The sequence below is a fragment of the Erpetoichthys calabaricus genome, chromosome 11, assembly GCF_900747795.2.
Source record: "Erpetoichthys calabaricus chromosome 11, fErpCal1.3, whole genome shotgun sequence".
Taxonomy (NCBI): Eukaryota; Metazoa; Chordata; class Cladistia; order Polypteriformes; family Polypteridae; genus Erpetoichthys; species Erpetoichthys calabaricus.
In genome coordinates this window covers 66,583,555-66,601,203 of record NC_041404.2, presented here as the reverse complement: position 1 = coordinate 66,601,203, position 17,649 = coordinate 66,583,555, and the positions used below count along the sequence as shown (strand labels likewise).

The following is a 17,649-nucleotide window of genomic DNA, read 5'->3' as shown; positions in this document are numbered from 1 at the left end:
TGGTACTCTCTTTACCATCTGAAAATGTAAAATCTTTTATATTTCTCTAGACAGGAGAGGTAACCCGCCCCCACTGCCACCTCCAAATGCTAATGGTGAGTTATGCACAAGACTAAAACAGTGAATTGATTCTTGGGTATTTTAAAATGTGTCATATTATTTTAACAGAAAGCCCATATGTATTACACCTGCTTCTTAATTGTATATTTTTCCACCATATTAGTAGAGTTGAGAATTAAATTCTTTAAATGACAAAAAGATGGGCTAGTGTTAATGTGTATGAGTGTGCATGAGTGTCTCCTCAGATGGACCTGAATTCTGCTTTACACCTGTGTCTACTGGATAGTCTCCTGTTCCTAGTGACTTTGGACTGGATAAACTGAGTTTAATAAATGGCTATAAGTCTTAAACGGTCATTAAAGGCTTGATTTGAATGAGAAACAGCACTTATATCAATCCAGACTAAGAAACCTTGACCCCTCTCAATTTTATTAAGACACAGTGTTTTCAGCAGCATCAAAGACTTCAGGGGGCATTGAGATGTTGAAAGGACTTCCCAGTCTCTAGGATCTTGATCTTAAATTCCACCATTTTTTATTACCCTATTATATAAGTTTTGTGTTTTTCAAAACAAATGTAACTATTCATATTAAACAAGCCTGAGGGTATCATTTTGCCTTTTTTAGTAGTGGGTGTGATTTTTAGAAGCCACACAATCTGAATTGCAAAAGATTTAGTAACACAGTTCCTTCCTGTTTACCAACAACACCCTGGTTTGATGGGCTCAAAAAGCTTCCTCCTCTAACTGCAGCATGGAGAATTTATCACTAAAATCTTTATATGAAGCTCAGTTTGAAAACCACCACCCATGACAAATCATTCACCTTTACAAATTCGATCTCAGTCCAGCCCTGTTCTATCTACAATAAATGTTCCTTTTTTTAAATGCCAGGCCCTGGAATGCTTCTTGGGGGTCATTCCTCAGTTCCAATGGTCACAGTTGACATTCAGAATCAAGATTTTATGTCATCACAAAATCGCCTCTCTGCATCTTCTTCATCTTCGGAAAAAAGCAAAAAGAGTAAGAAGAAAGACAAAAAGAAGCTGACGAAAGCTGACATCGGAGCTCCCAGTGGCTTCAAGTAAGGGCATCTTTCTTTCTTTCTTTCTTTCTTTCTTTCTTTCTTTCTTTCTTTCTTTCTTTCTTTCTTTCTTTCTTTCTATTAGAGCAAATTTTGAATGTTCTCAAATGTAGCTGGAAGGCTAGCCTCTTAGCTGGAGTTATGGTATACAATGTGGTACGTTTTGCATAAACTTGGACCGGACATCATTGTAGTGCTCTAGTGACCCAAATAATGCTCAGTCACTGTTGGCCAGCTGAGGTGACTTCAAGATTTTCCCCAAGTTGAGATTTGAGTCCCTATAGGAAACATTGAACAAAGTTGGTATGCCACGAGATTGGCCTCTTAGCCAAAGTGTGTCTTCTCATGTCCTCATCAGGTATGGTCCTTGGTCCCCCACCTACTTTTTGTTCACAAAATACTGGCCACATCAGGGTTACCATTCCTTGCCATGGCATGAGATTGTTCTAAATCTAGCGTTATAATACACACGAGCCAGGTACATGAGGATTTATCAGGAACATCATTTTTTGGGAAGCGTTTATCTCTAAAAAGTTTTTTATTAAATATACTACCCAAAAATAAACCATTTATGAATGTGCACTTTCCACTAACACAAAACTCTGTTACCTTGATGCATTCCTTGATTTGACTAAAACTAATTGTTCTCATTAAAAAGTTTATATTGTAGGTTTATTTTTTGGAGTTAGAAGAAACCAAAATCTTAAGACAAGTGGGAGTTAATTAATCAGGCAAAATAAGATTCAGAATGAAAAGAGTGCTTTAATTAGAAAAGTGAAATTCTTTATTAAGCATAACCTTTATTTCTTTGGAGAGAGTCTTACCTCTATTTTTAGGTAACGTTCCAACACAAAGTTGTTGCAATCCTTTTCTCTTAAATACCATGATGTCTCATGTTTCATAAAACTGATTCATGCTCTCCAATGGCTATACCCTGCATCCATTGCAGAAAACCCAACACCTCCATTGACAGATATCATTAAATACATGACTCCATAATAATCAAAAATTACTGAAGATCGTGTCACTTGAACACTGCTGTATTCACCATATTATTTTAAAGAAATTTCACAGATAGAGATCCAAATGAATTTACAATGTGGTACACTGATGCTGTGTGAGGGGGCTTGCTAACAAGTCCTGTAGGAAAACTCAATGAGAGCTCCACTTTGAATGATGGGTTAAAAATGAATCAGATGCAGACTCAACTATAGATTTAATCAGCATTACTGATGCAACAATTGTTCGTAGCATAGAGAGATTAATGAGGGTGCAGTGGTTGACGTTATTTTCTGTAATGGCAAGTTTGGGCACAAAAAATAAACAGCTGATTGCCCTGATTCATCTTTTGCTACCATTTTAATGTTTTAATTGATTAACTTTGAACTTTTGAACTTTTTCACCTCATTTTTATGTAACAAAGAGACAGGCTATTTTAGAGGCCCTCTTACCCAGAATGGAGAGAATGCAAGACTCAGAACAATACAGGATTTCATTTAAACAAATAAATTCAATGAAGAAACTAAGTTTAAAATAACCAGATGCAAAATAGTAAAATTGGCAGCTTATCTGGACTTACCTGCACAGATCTTGTGTATCCTTGTGTATCAGGTAGAGTGGCTTGTTCTTTTGCCTGCTAATATAACACAGGCACACTGTAACGTATCTCATGTTAGGCTTTCTCTCTCAGCAGGTCTTTCTCTTTTTCACATTTGTGGAATTGCTGCCCTGGCTGTCATTTTGTGCCTGTTCACTCAAGGCAGCTTAACACCCCACCTCAGAAAAGCCCTGTTATCACTTTTAAGCTTAGAAATGGCAATACTAGCAGCCCCTTTCTGTCACCGTACCCCTGGCCCATTGATTATGTTTATAGAGTCAGGGCAGGTTTTTCACTGCCTCACTTAAAGAGGTAACCTGACATGTACTTTTCCAGCCAGGTATCTCTCTGTCCGGAATACTTTGAATGTTCTCCCAGATCTAATGCTCTCTTTATCGAAAGGGTCAGGCATCTTTGGCACATATCGGCATACCTTGTATCCTGGGGAAGCATTACCTGCCTCCTCCTCTTCTTTTCTAAGGCCTCCAGTGCACCAACACCTCATCACAGCAGCACTGGCATAATTATATGCATTGTTTCTGTAAGTACTATTTTCTGTACCTCTCCTGCTGTGATACGCCACACGCCATATATAAGGAGATATCCTATATTGTTTCCCACAAGGAAAAATGTACAGCTAATAATAAAGACTTTTGCTTCTTCTGTTCATTCATTTAAATGGGTACTAATGTCTTCCAGGCATGTCACACATGTAGGATGGGACCCCAACAAAGGATTTGACGTGAGTGCATTTTTGAGTCTAGAGTTATAGTGTTTTTGGAAAATAAAGGGTAACCAAGCAGCTCAATGATTCTATCTGCTGGGGAAAAGTCTAGCTCTGTACTGACAAATTGTAAAGGGTGCAAAAGTGCATGTTCATACTCTTAACGAATATCATTACATGTACAATGGAGCTTTTCAAAGAAATATAAATATACTTGACAAGTGCAAACTAAGCAGTGGATTTTTGTGATCTTTTTAGTATTGTGAATTACAGACTCTGATATTGAATTGCAGGTAAATAATCTGGACCCAGATCTAAAAGATCTGTTCTCCAGGGCTGGTATAAGTGAGGATCAGCTAACCGATGCAGAGACCTCTAAAATGATCTATGACTTCATCGAGCAATCTGGAGGACTGGAGAAGGTGAAGGCAGAAATGAGGAAACAAGGTAAAGGAATGTGATACATCAAGTTGTGCTGGATGAAAGATGTGCAGACATCGAGTCTGCCAGTCATCGAGTTTAACATCTCATTCTTCATGTTTTTTAGATCAAGGTCCTCCACCACCTCCTACTCGCTCAGGTCCTCTTCCTCCCATTCCCTCATTGACTTCCCGAGGACGATCAGGACCTTTACCCCCAGTTCCAGGACCTCCACCACGTGGACCCCCACCTTCAAGGGGTCCAGTTCCAACATCAAATCGAAGTGTCCCACCACCACCACCACCCAGTTCTCGAACAAACCCCCCACCACCTCCACCTCCTCAGCCAATATCTCATCAAGAACATCACTTTCCTCCACCTCCACCTCCTTCTGTAGCAGCCACAGCAGCAGCACCCCCACCTCCTCCTCCACCACCTCCTCCACCTCCACCTTCAATGAGCGGACCACCTGCTCCAGCATTACCATGCCCAGCTCGCAGCACACCTGGACCTGCACCTCCCTCAGGAGGAAGAGGAGCATTACTGGACCAAATACGGCAGGGAACAAAACTGAAAAATGTAAGCCCTTCATCATTTTTAACAGTACTAAGCTCATATGGGAACAATGCTTTTAGAAGTGTGCTGGCAGACACTCGTGCAGAAGTCATAAAACTTTTAAACCGCATTGATTTTTTACTATTTCATTACACAGAGAACTAAGCAAAACTTAATATCTATGGTATTTGTGAGTCGCCATTCCTTTGCTTACCAACTAAAGCTTCTGTATTTGCAAAGATATATAATTTTTATAGTGTGTTCTGGGGCTGCTCATGGCATGATTTCTAATACATTCTTGTTTTTTGTGGTGCCAGAGAGTGGCAAAATGTTGCTTGGTGGACGGACATAAACCGTACTCTGTGAATGCGACAATACTACTGCTACTACTTCTACTGCTGCTATATTTTTCAATCCATGCCTTGGTCCAGCTGTTTTGTTTTTGTTAATTTGGAAGAGTGTGAGCTTCAGCTTGGTTTAAATACTTTTCTTAAGTGCATCTATGTATTTTTGAAACAGGTAACAGAAAACCCAGAATCTCCCTCTTCCGCTTCCCCATCTGAGAGCAGTGAAGGCATAGTGGGGGCCCTTATGATGGTTATGCAGAAAAGAAGCAAAGTCATTCATTCTTCAGGTAATTATCTCTAATTAGACTCAAAACTGATCCTAATTGTTAGTTTTCTTTATCAGCAAATTATGTTTTTCTCAATTGGCAGCTGAGGATCACCTACAGGTTTTCTATTTTCAGCCACACACCATAGTTTTTAAGTTCCATTATTGTGGCCTAGGTGAAATAATGGCATGTCCCCAGAAGCACAAAGAATCAAATAACTAGGAGACTGGGAGATAAACAGGCATTAAATGGTAAACCAAATGGATAGTTATAAATCTAACATACACAAAACAACAAAACCAAAACGAGAATACAAAATTCTTGATTAAAAAATTAAAGCGGTCATAAAGATAACTAAAAGTACTTCTTATAACTAACACTAAGCAGATGATATTTTCTTCTATGTCTGAAATCCAAAAATCTGGACATCAGATGATGTACGCACTGTCTTACAAGATGCATCGTGACTGGTGTTAAGTTTCTACCTGCATTATATTCTTTTCCTGCCTTTATTTTACTTCTTTTATTTGGTATTTGGCACGCTGTATTAATGTTCTTCTTTTCTAGTTTTAGGGGTTTTGTGAATTAGTTTCTGTCCTGCTTAGTTTTATTTGAATAACAGTTAAGCATGTTGATTTTGCTTTATGTCTTTGTCTGGATGTCACCAGGTCTCTGCCCCCTGGATGAAACATTGAGTTGCTAGAGAGCTTATCCCAGACATTGTGCATTGTGACATCATTACAGTGACAATTTAAATACCAGCACAGCAGATTCATCACCATTTTAATTTGTGCATAAATCATAAGAAGCCTCTGTGATTTACTAGGATTTTTGTTGGTTAGGATTCTCTAGTTAAAGATCTTTGCTATTATTTTATGAGTTTGATTTTTGCTTTTTTTTTCTTCCTTGAGTTTAGATGAAGGCTAATACAGATTTTCTGTTTTTCAAAATGGCATTGGCCCTGACATGTGTTTCATCTTCTGGTCACTACATTATAATTAGTCTGATATGTTATTACTACAACTAGCAACAGGCCCCATTACCAAAAGCCACATGTCTACAGCCAGATAATATATGGCTATATCGATATTTATAAGGTGGGATACAAACCTGGATAAGGCACTTGTCAAACACAGGCCACACTCACACTGGGATGATTTAGAGTTGCTAGTTAACCTAACCTGTACATTCTTCTTCTTCTTCTTTCGGCTGCTCCCGTTAGGGGTCGCCACAGCGGATCATCTTCTTCCATATCTTTCTGTCCTCTGCATCTTGTTCTGTTACACCCATCACCTGCATGTCCTCTCTCACCACATTCATAAATCTTCTCTTAGGCCTTCCTCTTTTTCTCTTCCTTGGCAGCTATATCCTTAGCATCCTTCTCCCAATATACCCAGCATCTCTCCTCTGCATGTGTCCAAACCAATGCAATCTCGCAAACCAATCCAACTTGACCTGACCCTCTAATGTACTCATTTCTAATCCTATCCATCCTCATCACACCCAGTGCAAATTTTAGCATCTTTAACTCTGCTACCTCCAGCTCTGTCTCCTGCTTTCTGGTCAGTGCCACCGTCTCCATACCATATAACATAGCTGGTCTCAGTACCGTCCTGTAGGCTGTCCCTTTCACTCTTGCTGATACCTGTCTGTCACAAATCACTCCTGACACTCTTCTCCACCCATTCCACCCTGCCTACCCTCTCTTTTTCACCTCTCTTCCACAATCCCGATTACTCTGTACTGTTGACCCCAAGTATTTAAACTCATCCACCTTTGCCAACTCTACTCCTTGCATCCTCACCATTCTACTGACCTCCCTCTAATTTACAAACATGTATTCTGTCTTGTTCCTACTGACCTTCATTCGTCTCCTATCTAGAACATATCTCCATTAATTTATGAAGTCGAGTACTCATTCAAGGGGTTTCTTAGCCAAAGATTCTAAATGTTCCTTTAGTTTTGTGATTTAAAATTTACTCTTGTTATTATGAATTATTTTGAACCATATTCACTACCACCTTGGTTATTTATGCTGGGCGGAGTGGTGGCTCTGAGGCTACGGATCTGCTCTGGCACTTGGAAGGTTGCCTGTTTCAATCTTGTAAATGCCACAAGTGACTCTACTCCATTGGCCCTTGAGCAAGGCCTTTAACCTGCAGTGTCTTCGTCCTGGGTATGACATTAATCTGCATCCAGCCCTGCGAGAAGGTCCTCAACATAAAGGGAAAACTTGGTGGTTGATGGGAGGATTGGCACTCAATCCACTGTAAAAAACCTCACACTGTTCCAGTGTGGTGCTGAGGTGTCACCCTGCTGCACTTGGGTCCCAATCCAGGTAGTTTCTTGTGTTGTGGGTGCGTCAATGTACTATCAGCATGTGCTCCCAACCTCTCTTGGTTATTTATTCCACAAAAGAAGAAATGATTAATTCATTAGAAAAGGGAATTTTGTCTAGACACAGTACTTAAATGCCACTCTCCAGGAAATTTCATAGGTCACCTTAAATAAACACTGAGAACATTTGCAGTTTGTTCATTCATATGAAATAGAGTGATGAGTGACAATTTATAAAGGCCCAGGAGAACAGGCATTTTGGAGGCATTCTGATCAGGCCTATTGTACAGAAAAGCTGGCAGAGACAAATGGCCCACTAGAGAAAGGACATGTAAAAGTGGATTTGAATGAACTAATATTACCTGCTGGAGATGTGGAAGTCTAGTTTTCCCACTGAGGCTAATGATGGACAGATGATTTGATGATATTGTTAACTTCTTAATGGATCAGTCCTTGCTTTTCATCTGATGCCAATGGAATATACTTACAGTAGGTCCCTGAAATCCTGGGTTTGGTAATGAATGGATGGATTGACGGTGCTCGTATTTAAATAATCTTGCCAAGAGCACCTCTCAGTTATGGCAGCTCTCAAGGACAAGAGATTGACTGTGTGTGCATACTGGAACACTGACCAACACTGTTATTCCCTCTTTCCATGTTGTGTCCTTTTGAATGGCTGGCCTGGGTATAATCATGTTTTTTGTAAGTGTGCCAATGGCATGGTGTTATGATTTTATCTCTGCCCCTACTTATAGTCCTCATTTATTGCTGAGCATGAGGAGAAAGTCTTGCAGAGGTTTCCTTGCCTGTGTTGAACATACTGTAGATCACGTCCTTTAGCATAAAAAGAAGTGCGGCCTAAACAGCCAAGGTTTTGGATTTTCATTTGTTTTACTTATGGTAATGTTTTTTTTCTGTTTCTAAAGAGTTTACATTGTTACACAACTTTGTACTCTCCTTTTCGTCATTGTTTTCACATTTAGTGCACAACCTGGACCCATTTTAATATTCTCAGACTTCAATCATATCTCTATAGAGTTTTCATTCATTTGAAGGCCATAGGTAAATTTAATACAAAGCACTCATCCCAAAATCACTTTGCTTTAAACTGAGCTACAGTGGATTCAGACAGTATTCAGACCCTTTTACTTTTTCACATTTAGCTATGTAGCAGCCTTGTGCTAAAATCACTTAAATTAATTTTATCTCTACATCAAGCAACACTCCACACCCCAGAATGACAAAGCAAAAACAAGATTTTAGACCTTTTTTACAAATCTAGTAAAAACGAATTACTGAAATATCCCATTGACACAAGTATTCAGACCCTCTACTTAGTTGAAGCACCTTTGGCAGTGATTATGGCCAGGAATCTTCTTGGTTTTGGATTTTCTCTGATTCTTCTATGCAGACCCTCTCAAGCTCTGTCATGTTGGATGGAGGCTGTCACTAGGCAGCTATTTTCAGGTTTTTCCAGAGATGTTCGACTGAGTTCAAGTCTGGACAATACAAGGACATTCCCAGAGTTGTCCCTAATCCACTCCTATGTTCTCTTTGCTTTGTGCTTAGGGTCACTGCCTTGTTGGAAGGTGAACCTGAGTCCCAGTCTGAGGTCCAGATCACTCTGGAGGACTTTTTTCGTTAAGAGTATCTTTATACTTTGCTCCAGCTTTCCCTCAGCCATGTCTAGTCTTTCAGTTCCAGCTGTTGAAAAACAAAGCCTATAGCATGATGTTGCCACTACTGTGCTTCAAAGCTAGCTAGCTGTCTAGCCACTTTATCATAAAGCATAGATGTTGCAGTGATGGTTGTCCTTCTGGAAGTTTCTCCCACCTCCACACAGGTTCTCTGGAGCTCATCCAAAGTGAGCATTAGGTTTCTGGTCACCTCTCTCCCATATTTGCTCAGTTTGTTCCGAGTTTCCGGCTCTAGGAAGAGTCATGGTTGTTGCAAATTTCTTCCATTTAAGAATTGTTAAGACAACTGTGCTTGTGACAGCTTTCAATACTGCAGAAATGTTTTTATAGCCTTCCCCAGATCCACGCCTCAAAATTATCCTGTCTCTAAGCATTTTTCTCTGATATACATTGTCAACTGCAGAACCTTATATAGACAGTCGTGTGCCTTTACTAATCCTGTCCAATCAATTGACTTGACCACAGATGAACTCCTAACAAGGTGCAGGAACATCTCAATGACTATCAATCGAATGGGATACATCTGAACCAAATTTCAAGAGTCACAGGGTCTGAATATTTGTGTCAATGTGATATTTCAGGTTTTTTTTTTTTTTTATACTAAATTAGCAAAAAAATATCTAAAATCCTTTTTTCTCTTTGTCATTCTGGGGTATTTAGTGTTGCTTAATGTGGAAAAAAATGAATTTAAATGATTTTAGCACAAGGCTGCAACGTAACAAAATGTGAAAAAGTCTGAATACGTTCCAAATCCACTGTAAACTGTACCTTACTCTGTGGATGGGGATCAATTTATCAAAAAACAAAAAGCAAAAACTGAATCTAAATTTATGGGAAATAATCCAGCAGAATTTCAGGAAAAGCAAAAATAAAGAACTGCAAATAAGACGACCAAGTGTCCGTTGGTAATGGCAGTTTTCATTTTATGCCAGTAGTTAGATGAGCAAGTTACTGCTAACTGCTTTTTCCTTTTAAATAGATACATAAGTGTAAACGGGACAGGCACAGTGACAAAAATAAATGGGCTCTGGAAACAAAAATGAATACCATCAAATGACACAAAACATATTTTGCTGCTGGTATAGTACAGCTTTAAACGACAAGAATGGCCATTTACTAAATGGAATGATGACATATGATCTGATGTTTTTTTCAGATGAAGGGGAAGACGATGGAGGCGATGACGATGATGATGACGAATGGGATGACTGATTCACCGTTTCCTTGGTGCTGTTCCTTTTATTGCCATCATTTATCATGCATGTCTTTAACAAGTTTAAACCATTTACTGTTTTATTTTTTCCATCAGCAATTGGGATGGTTAAAAGACATTTGCATATTTTAGAACATTTGTTTATGGAGAACAATATCCTCGTTAAAAGTTATGATGGTATCTTTAAATGGAAATTAAAAAAATATTTGACACTGCTTGTTCAGCTCAGCAATTAATTTTCTGGAAGGCAAACAAAAAAAGTAGGCAACCAGGGTATGGAAAATTTTAAAAAGAGGAATTCACTTGTGAACAGGATTGCTATAGGGATTGCTAACTGCGAACCAAGTACGAAAAAGTTTTAAAATGATTATTATTTTTGTATGCATTTTTTTTTACATTTGTTGAGAATATTGCATTTGTTTGAACAGAAAAATAAAAATGTTAACCACTCATTCGTATTTACTTGTATTATTTTCTAATGAATACAGACCTATGTAACAAGAGGTTGAAGTGTGGACCCATTCAGCTCAGCTTATTGAGGTAATAATTCATCCACTAATTTTCTAAACCACTTATACATTACAAGGGTGCAGCGAGCAAATGCTTACCCCATCAGCACCTGAGCACAAGACTAGAATCAAATATGGACAAGGTGCCAGTCAACCACAGGGCACAGACACAACTGCACTGCATGATTTTAGAGTCCTCAATTAATGGGACACATTTAGTTACAATGAATGAATTAGAGACAACATGCAAACTCCCCACCGGCAGTGTCTAGCCTGGGATTGCAAACCCAGGACACTGTAATTGTAAGAAAGAAGCACCATCAGCTGTGCTAATTCTGAATATGACCAAGAAGTACATCAAGAGAGCGAATTTGTGGTTTCTATTAAATTAAGGTATATATATTTAATTCATTCTTGCTTATAATTTAGCAGAAGAATGACAACATGTTGCAAATTGGTCAGATTTGTAAGTAAGATTTTCACTATAATCTGTATATGTGAGTACTGTATACCACTACTATTACTATTACCACATCTGAGAAAAACCATAATATGAAAAATGCTCTTGGTATTGATGAAGTAAACTCAATTTGGCATTGCACTACACTGTATATAGGTAGCAAAGAAGTGTAGAAATGGCAGTCTACTACATGCACAAATCGTCAGGATGCTTAGCATGGGACTCTGTCCTTAAGCGACTTCCTGAACTCCTCCCAAAAAAGAATCTCCTACCTGTTTCACTACATCCCACCATGACTGGGTTTAATCCAGCCTTGCTGCACCATCTTGTGGCACTGCTTTGTAATGAGCAATGACAGAAATACAATGTGTCAATGTGTGGCTGTGTCAAAAATCTAAAAAAAAAAATCAAAAACATTTCTTTAATCTCTTACCACAGTCTGAAAGCTGAAATTCCTGTATTATGAACTGTATGAATATTAGCATATGTACAGTAAGCTCATAATTATATTATTATTACTTATTTTTAGTTTCAAACATCAAATAGTATCTCACCTGCTGACATTAAAAAAGGGAATACACATATAATTCCATTTACATTTACACATTTAGCATATCCATTTGCTTAAAGTGATTAACTATTTGCATATACTTTTTCAATCAACTGAAGATATTGCTCCATCATTATTCATCCTGTATAAGCTCTTATACAAGGGGGAACTGGCAGCAAAAATGCCAAGGCCGAAACATACATAGGAGACTGGTCTGCTGCAACACACACACCACAACCACACAAAAGGTCAGGATCTAATCAGCCATCAACCACTCATTATGTCCTTGGACAATAGAAGAAAAGCCCAGGCCTTTGAGTTATGCCACATTTGCACAATGGGAACATTCAAAGTCCACTCTGGCACCTGACAGCTATGAGGCAGCCACCACCCAATTACTTATGTACGCATTTGAATCCAATAGTACTGTAATGGGAATTCATTGTCAGGTTTTTTTTACCACAACATTTCAGTTAATCGGAACACAGAAACTGTGGGGAGCACTTCAGGAAAGGCAATTTCTGTTTTCTATTAATTACAATTAAGTTCTGTATTTTAATACATTTATGTTTTCTTCATGGCACCAGAGTGGTGATGTATTGAATGTTGGTTGGACTATGCAAAGACGAACTTCACCGCACTCTACACGTGATACCAACACTACTTCTACATAGGAAAGCTCTGCAAGAAAACCCCAAACACTCCTCTTTTACACCTCTCAGTGGTCAAAGACAGTACTACAAGAGATCAATTTAAGCAACACTTGTTTATATGAATCTAGCTAACATAGCTGAAATACCCGGCATTGCCTGGGAGGAAAATAAAGTGTTTTTTTAATTGTTTGAGAAAAATATCATTAAAAAAACACAACTGTAAAAATAAAAATAAATTAACAAACAATGAAGACTCACTAATGTGCTTGTCTTGCGGTCTTGTATGTATGTTATCATCCAGTAGACACTCTGGACCAGCCAACTCTATTTAATTTCAAAAGCAAGAGGGGCGCGGTGGTGCTCAAACATAAAGAATGCTGGCAGTCACCTCCAGTTCGCCCTCTGGTGGTCATTCCGAGTGTCAACTGGATGATAATATGCATACAAGACTGCAAGATCACCTCCCACCCTACCCAGAAGGGGGTGGGTTAGGTTTGATTTCACCCAACAGTATTTTTAGTCGACCAATGAGAAACATGTGTACCAAGTACTGTATCATGAAAATCGCTGCAGCCGTTTGGAAGTGATGCTGGAATATGCATACATACAAACACACATAAATTGATTTTTACATATATAGATTAGCAAAGAAAGAACAGGCTGATATAAAGCAGCCAAATTTCAATTTAAACCTTTTCATTCCTAAAGCTCAGGTTCCTTTTTTACATTTTAAGATGTCTACTACAAATCTGAAAAGTCTTCAAAAGCTGACAAACAACTTCAAATTGTCTTTTAAAATATATGAAAATAAATTCATAGACGCAAGTTAGGCTGGTTTCTAAGCCATCAGTTATGCTGAATACATGAACAATTTGGGTTTTACTTTTATAATTTATTAGTAACTTGCAAGCATTTTTAGATGCAATTCAAGAAATGACATTTAACTAAAACTTTGGTTTTTTTTATGTAGGTTAGGGCTAAGGTGTTTTTTTCAGAAATCTTCACGTTGATGTACACTATTTCACATTCTGCTGCTTAAACAACTCATTGCTCATCAATTCACTCATCCATCTGCTGTCAAACCCATTTAATGGTAAAATATATTGTCATGTCCTGATGTGCTTGGCAGCACCTCAAATATCCTGACACAACTAAGCCACATAGTCAAGGGTTCAAACAAAGAGTATTTTTATTGAATAGGGTACCTTTTACATGTTCTCCTTTCACTCATCACAATCCCAGTCCCAGTTCCTGTTCCTGTTCCTTTCTCCTGCTCGACTCCAACTGCCTTGGTGAGACAGAGGAGGTGATTTTCAACCTGAAGCCAGGAGTACTTCTGGGTTAGGAGGAACCTCCTTGTGACAGGGGAGTCTGCCTCCAGCAGGTCCCCCTAGCAGCACTGAAGGACCATGTCAGGGCTGTCACCAAAACTACAATACCCATGAAGCTCTGTGGGTGTCCTTACAGATTCCATACCAGAGTAATGGGGAACACTTGGCCCTTGGGAGCAGTCTCCATCTGTCCTTCCCTTATAATGGCTTCTTGACCGCGAAAGGTACCACTAACCAACTTTGTTGGGACACCCATTGATTCATCTTTTTCTTTATAAAGGCTTCAAGTTCAAGTTCATTTGTCATTCCAGCCATATCTAAAGTACAGTGGGATTGCTTTTCTGAAGACCAGAGAATGTGCAAAAAGGGAAATGCAAAACTACAAAAAGTAAACCTCAATTTTCTAAAATTCAAGAAACTTAATAAGTACAATACAAAGATAGAGCTGAATTCACAAGGTTCAATCAATACTTGGCTTAAAGTATAAGACAGTCAATTGAATACTACAGTTAAAAGTAACCAATTATATGTATAAAACTAGCTTAATATGTGGATATTACAGAGAGTTTAGTAGTCTTATTGCCTGTGGAAAGAAGCTACTGCACATTCTGGCTGTTCTTGATTTTATGGAGCAATTATCTCCTACCAGATGGCAAGAGATCAAAAAATCCATGAGAGACGTGTGAGGAGTCTCTCACAATACACAGGGCTTTTTTCTTGCATCTGTCCTTAAAAATGGCCTCAATGACCACAAACACCCTCTCAGCCATCCTCACCAACACTGCAGAATCTTCCTGTCAGACACATAATGCAGTTTGTCAGGACACTCTCAAAAGTGCCCCGGTAGAAGGTGGGGAGATTCTCACTCCCTTCAGCCTCCTAAGGAAATACATGCTTCCTGGCCAGGTAAGGATTCATTCACCCCGCCGGGATGCCAGCTTAGCCCATGTCATCAAAGACACCTATAAAAGATAGACACCCTGCACCCCTTCAGTGGAAACAATAGCCTAAGAAAATGAATGGATTGTTTATAGCTTTATGTATCTCATATATTTGCAAAATTAATTGGAGAGTTACAAAATTTGAGCTTAAAGTTCATTGTTCTAGATTTATGGATGTAGCACATAAATTGGCATAGCAATATAATGTAGAGGACTTCATAAGTGAAAGCTTGACTTTCCCATTAGCTAATATTTTTCCATAGATATAAAGATTTTAGTTTAAATTAGTCTCAAAACCTAAATTACCTTTTTTTAACAAACAATAGCCCTTGTGAAACACAGCTTCCTAGGCCGGGCATACCAGTAATACAACAAATTTTGCTTTGTCATAATTCTGCTTTGCATATCCTGGAATTACTTCTGCCTCAGTCACACATGATGCTAAACAAGCCCAGCATGAAACGTGCAAAAGAGTGTATTTGCTCTTGGCAAAATAGCATGTTGTTGGGTGTCTTTATCATACGTAGCATCTTTATTAGATGCCAACATTTTAAATTTTCATAATGCAAATGTATCTTGACTGGCACTTTGTGTTAGTGCTGCTGCCTCGCTGTTGAAGACACCTCAGTTTGACTAATGGCGAGTTCACTGCCTCTAAGAAATGTACACATGTATCCATTTTCTAAACCTTCTTATGCAGAGCAGGGGTGCGGGGAAGCTGGGACCTTTCCCAGCAAGTATCTGACACAAGGAAGGCACAAACCTGGCCAGCCCATTGCAAACACACACACAAACACACACAGAGTACAGGCCAATTTAGCAACACCAATCCATCTAACCTACATGTCTTTGGACAGTGGGAGGAAGTCTATGTGACAAAGGGAAAACATGCAACCTCCAAGCAGCACTTAGAACTTAAACCCCAGTCTCCTTGCTTTAATGCAGCAGTGCTACCACTGTACCACTGTTGCAATAACTTTAATTATATTTATTAAAAAACTTTACAATTCATGAATAGCTTCAGCTTTAGACAATATATTGCAAAAAGATCTAAAACTAATGAATAAATGATTTATAAAAATGTAAAGATGCATTAGTGTTCTGTATGCATGTTAATGAATTATTAATGAAAATTATTATAAACTCAGCAATATATGTATGATAATTGAATAACATTTATAACTTTTTAAATGCACACGAACTAATAATCTGTTACGCAACTTATTAATAAAAGTCAGTATAAAGTGTTACTGCACATCCGCCCCCAGTATCCATGTGAGTTTTCTTAGTGCTACTCCATTTTTGAGAAGAATTTTATGAGGTGGTACAAACATGTTTCCAGAACCCGTCTCTTGCTCCATTAGCCACCATGGTTTTATCTACAGTTTTAAGTATAAGGTCAAAAAAGATATAGAAAGTGAGAGAGGGGTGAAATGGCGGCACGGTGGCGCAGTGGTAGCGCTGCTGCCTCGCAGTTAGGAGACCCGGGTTCGCTTCCCGGGTCCACCCTGCGTGGAGTTTGCATGTTCTCCCCGTGTCTGCGTGGGTTTCCTCCGGGTGCTCCGGTTTCCTCCCACAGTCCAAAGACATGCAGGTTAGGTGGATTGGTGATTCTAAATTGGCCCTAGTGTGTGCTTGGTGTGTGGGTGTGTTTGTGTGTGTCCTGCGGTGGGTTGGCACCCTGCCCGGGATTGGTTTCCTGCCTTGTGCCCTGTGTTGGCTGGGATTGGCTCCAGCAGACCCCCGTGACCCTGTGTTCGGATTCAGCGAGTTGGAAAATGGATGGAGAGGGGTGAAATTGCGTGCTTTATTGATTTTCTACATTTGTGGTCCCTATATTCCCTCATATATGTTAAAGAGTGAAAAGAGGGAACACGGGGAAGAATTAACAGTTGACCATCTTTATATGCAACAATGCAGATCAGGAGAAAAAAAATCATATTTGAACATCCTTTTTTATTCATACTACAAATTCAATAATGCATACAACATGAAAGAATTATAAATCAAAAACAAAAAACAAGCTTAGTGCTTACTTAAAATCAAGCTTTCTTTATCTTTTTTGTGAAAAAAAAATTCTAATGACAGCATCCAAATGACTTATTATGGCAATCTTTAATTTAATATTCAGCCTGGCCAAATCTTCAAGACTTTTTTCGAGATGTTTATAAAATTCTTAATCAGTCTGAGTTTGTGAAATGATCTCTCTGCAGAAGATGCTGTTGCTGGAATTGTTAAAAGTATTCAACAGCTGAGACCGACATTCAGAATCAGGTCACCAAGTCTGTATTCTGTTACAGTTTTTCCCATTTGCTATAACATATTTATTGAAACCTCCACCCACCCAAACCTCAAAACCTTAAACACAAATCCGAAAATTCAAACTACATTCACAAAACCCAGACTTTCCTATCAAAACCAAACTACCACCTCAAAACCAGTTACCCTGTGTTCAAAAACAAACAACACAATGTGTTCAGATCATACACACGGCAAGTATCTTCTTGATGTCTTTGACTTGTTCTTGTGACAACAGGCATGTTCCATTGCCTCCAATAAAGTTTTCCTGTTGTAGGGCTGTCAGTCATAGACCTTCCACCGCCACACAGAGAAGAACTCCTCTATTGGATTCAGGAAGGGGCTATAAGGTGGAAGGAAGACCTTTATGAAGCACTGGTTGTCGGTGAACTACTCATGTATCAGGACAGCATGGTGAAAGCTCACATTGTTCCAAACTATGACATATATAGGACGCACTGCTTACTGATCCAGCTGTTCACATGCAGCCATAATATCCTGTACACCACCCAGAAATGTAAAGAGATATTCTTTGTTATATGGTCCCAGGTTTGCATGATAATGGAGAACCCCCCAGTTACTTATGGCTGCACAAAGGGTGACATTGCC

The 17,649-nt window shown here is 38.9% G+C and overlaps 1 protein-coding gene across 1 annotated transcript in view; it reads left to right on the top strand.

The window, feature by feature from the left end:
* LOC114660517 (actin nucleation-promoting factor WAS-like) overlaps positions 1 to 10,544 on the top strand; it is a 59,822-nt gene extending 49,278 nt beyond the window's left edge. The window contains exons 6-12 of the mRNA XM_028813260.2: positions 51 to 95; positions 953 to 1,142; positions 3,439 to 3,481; positions 3,757 to 3,910; positions 4,011 to 4,462; positions 4,958 to 5,072; positions 10,242 to 10,544. Coding sequence (XP_028669093.1) covers positions 51 to 95; positions 953 to 1,142; positions 3,439 to 3,481; positions 3,757 to 3,910; positions 4,011 to 4,462; positions 4,958 to 5,072; positions 10,242 to 10,297 — 1,055 coding nt within the window. The 3' untranslated portion in view covers positions 10,298 to 10,544. The remainder of the gene's footprint in view (positions 1 to 50; positions 96 to 952; positions 1,143 to 3,438; positions 3,482 to 3,756; positions 3,911 to 4,010; positions 4,463 to 4,957; positions 5,073 to 10,241) is intronic.
* Positions 10,545 to 17,649: the final 7,105 nt, after the last annotated feature.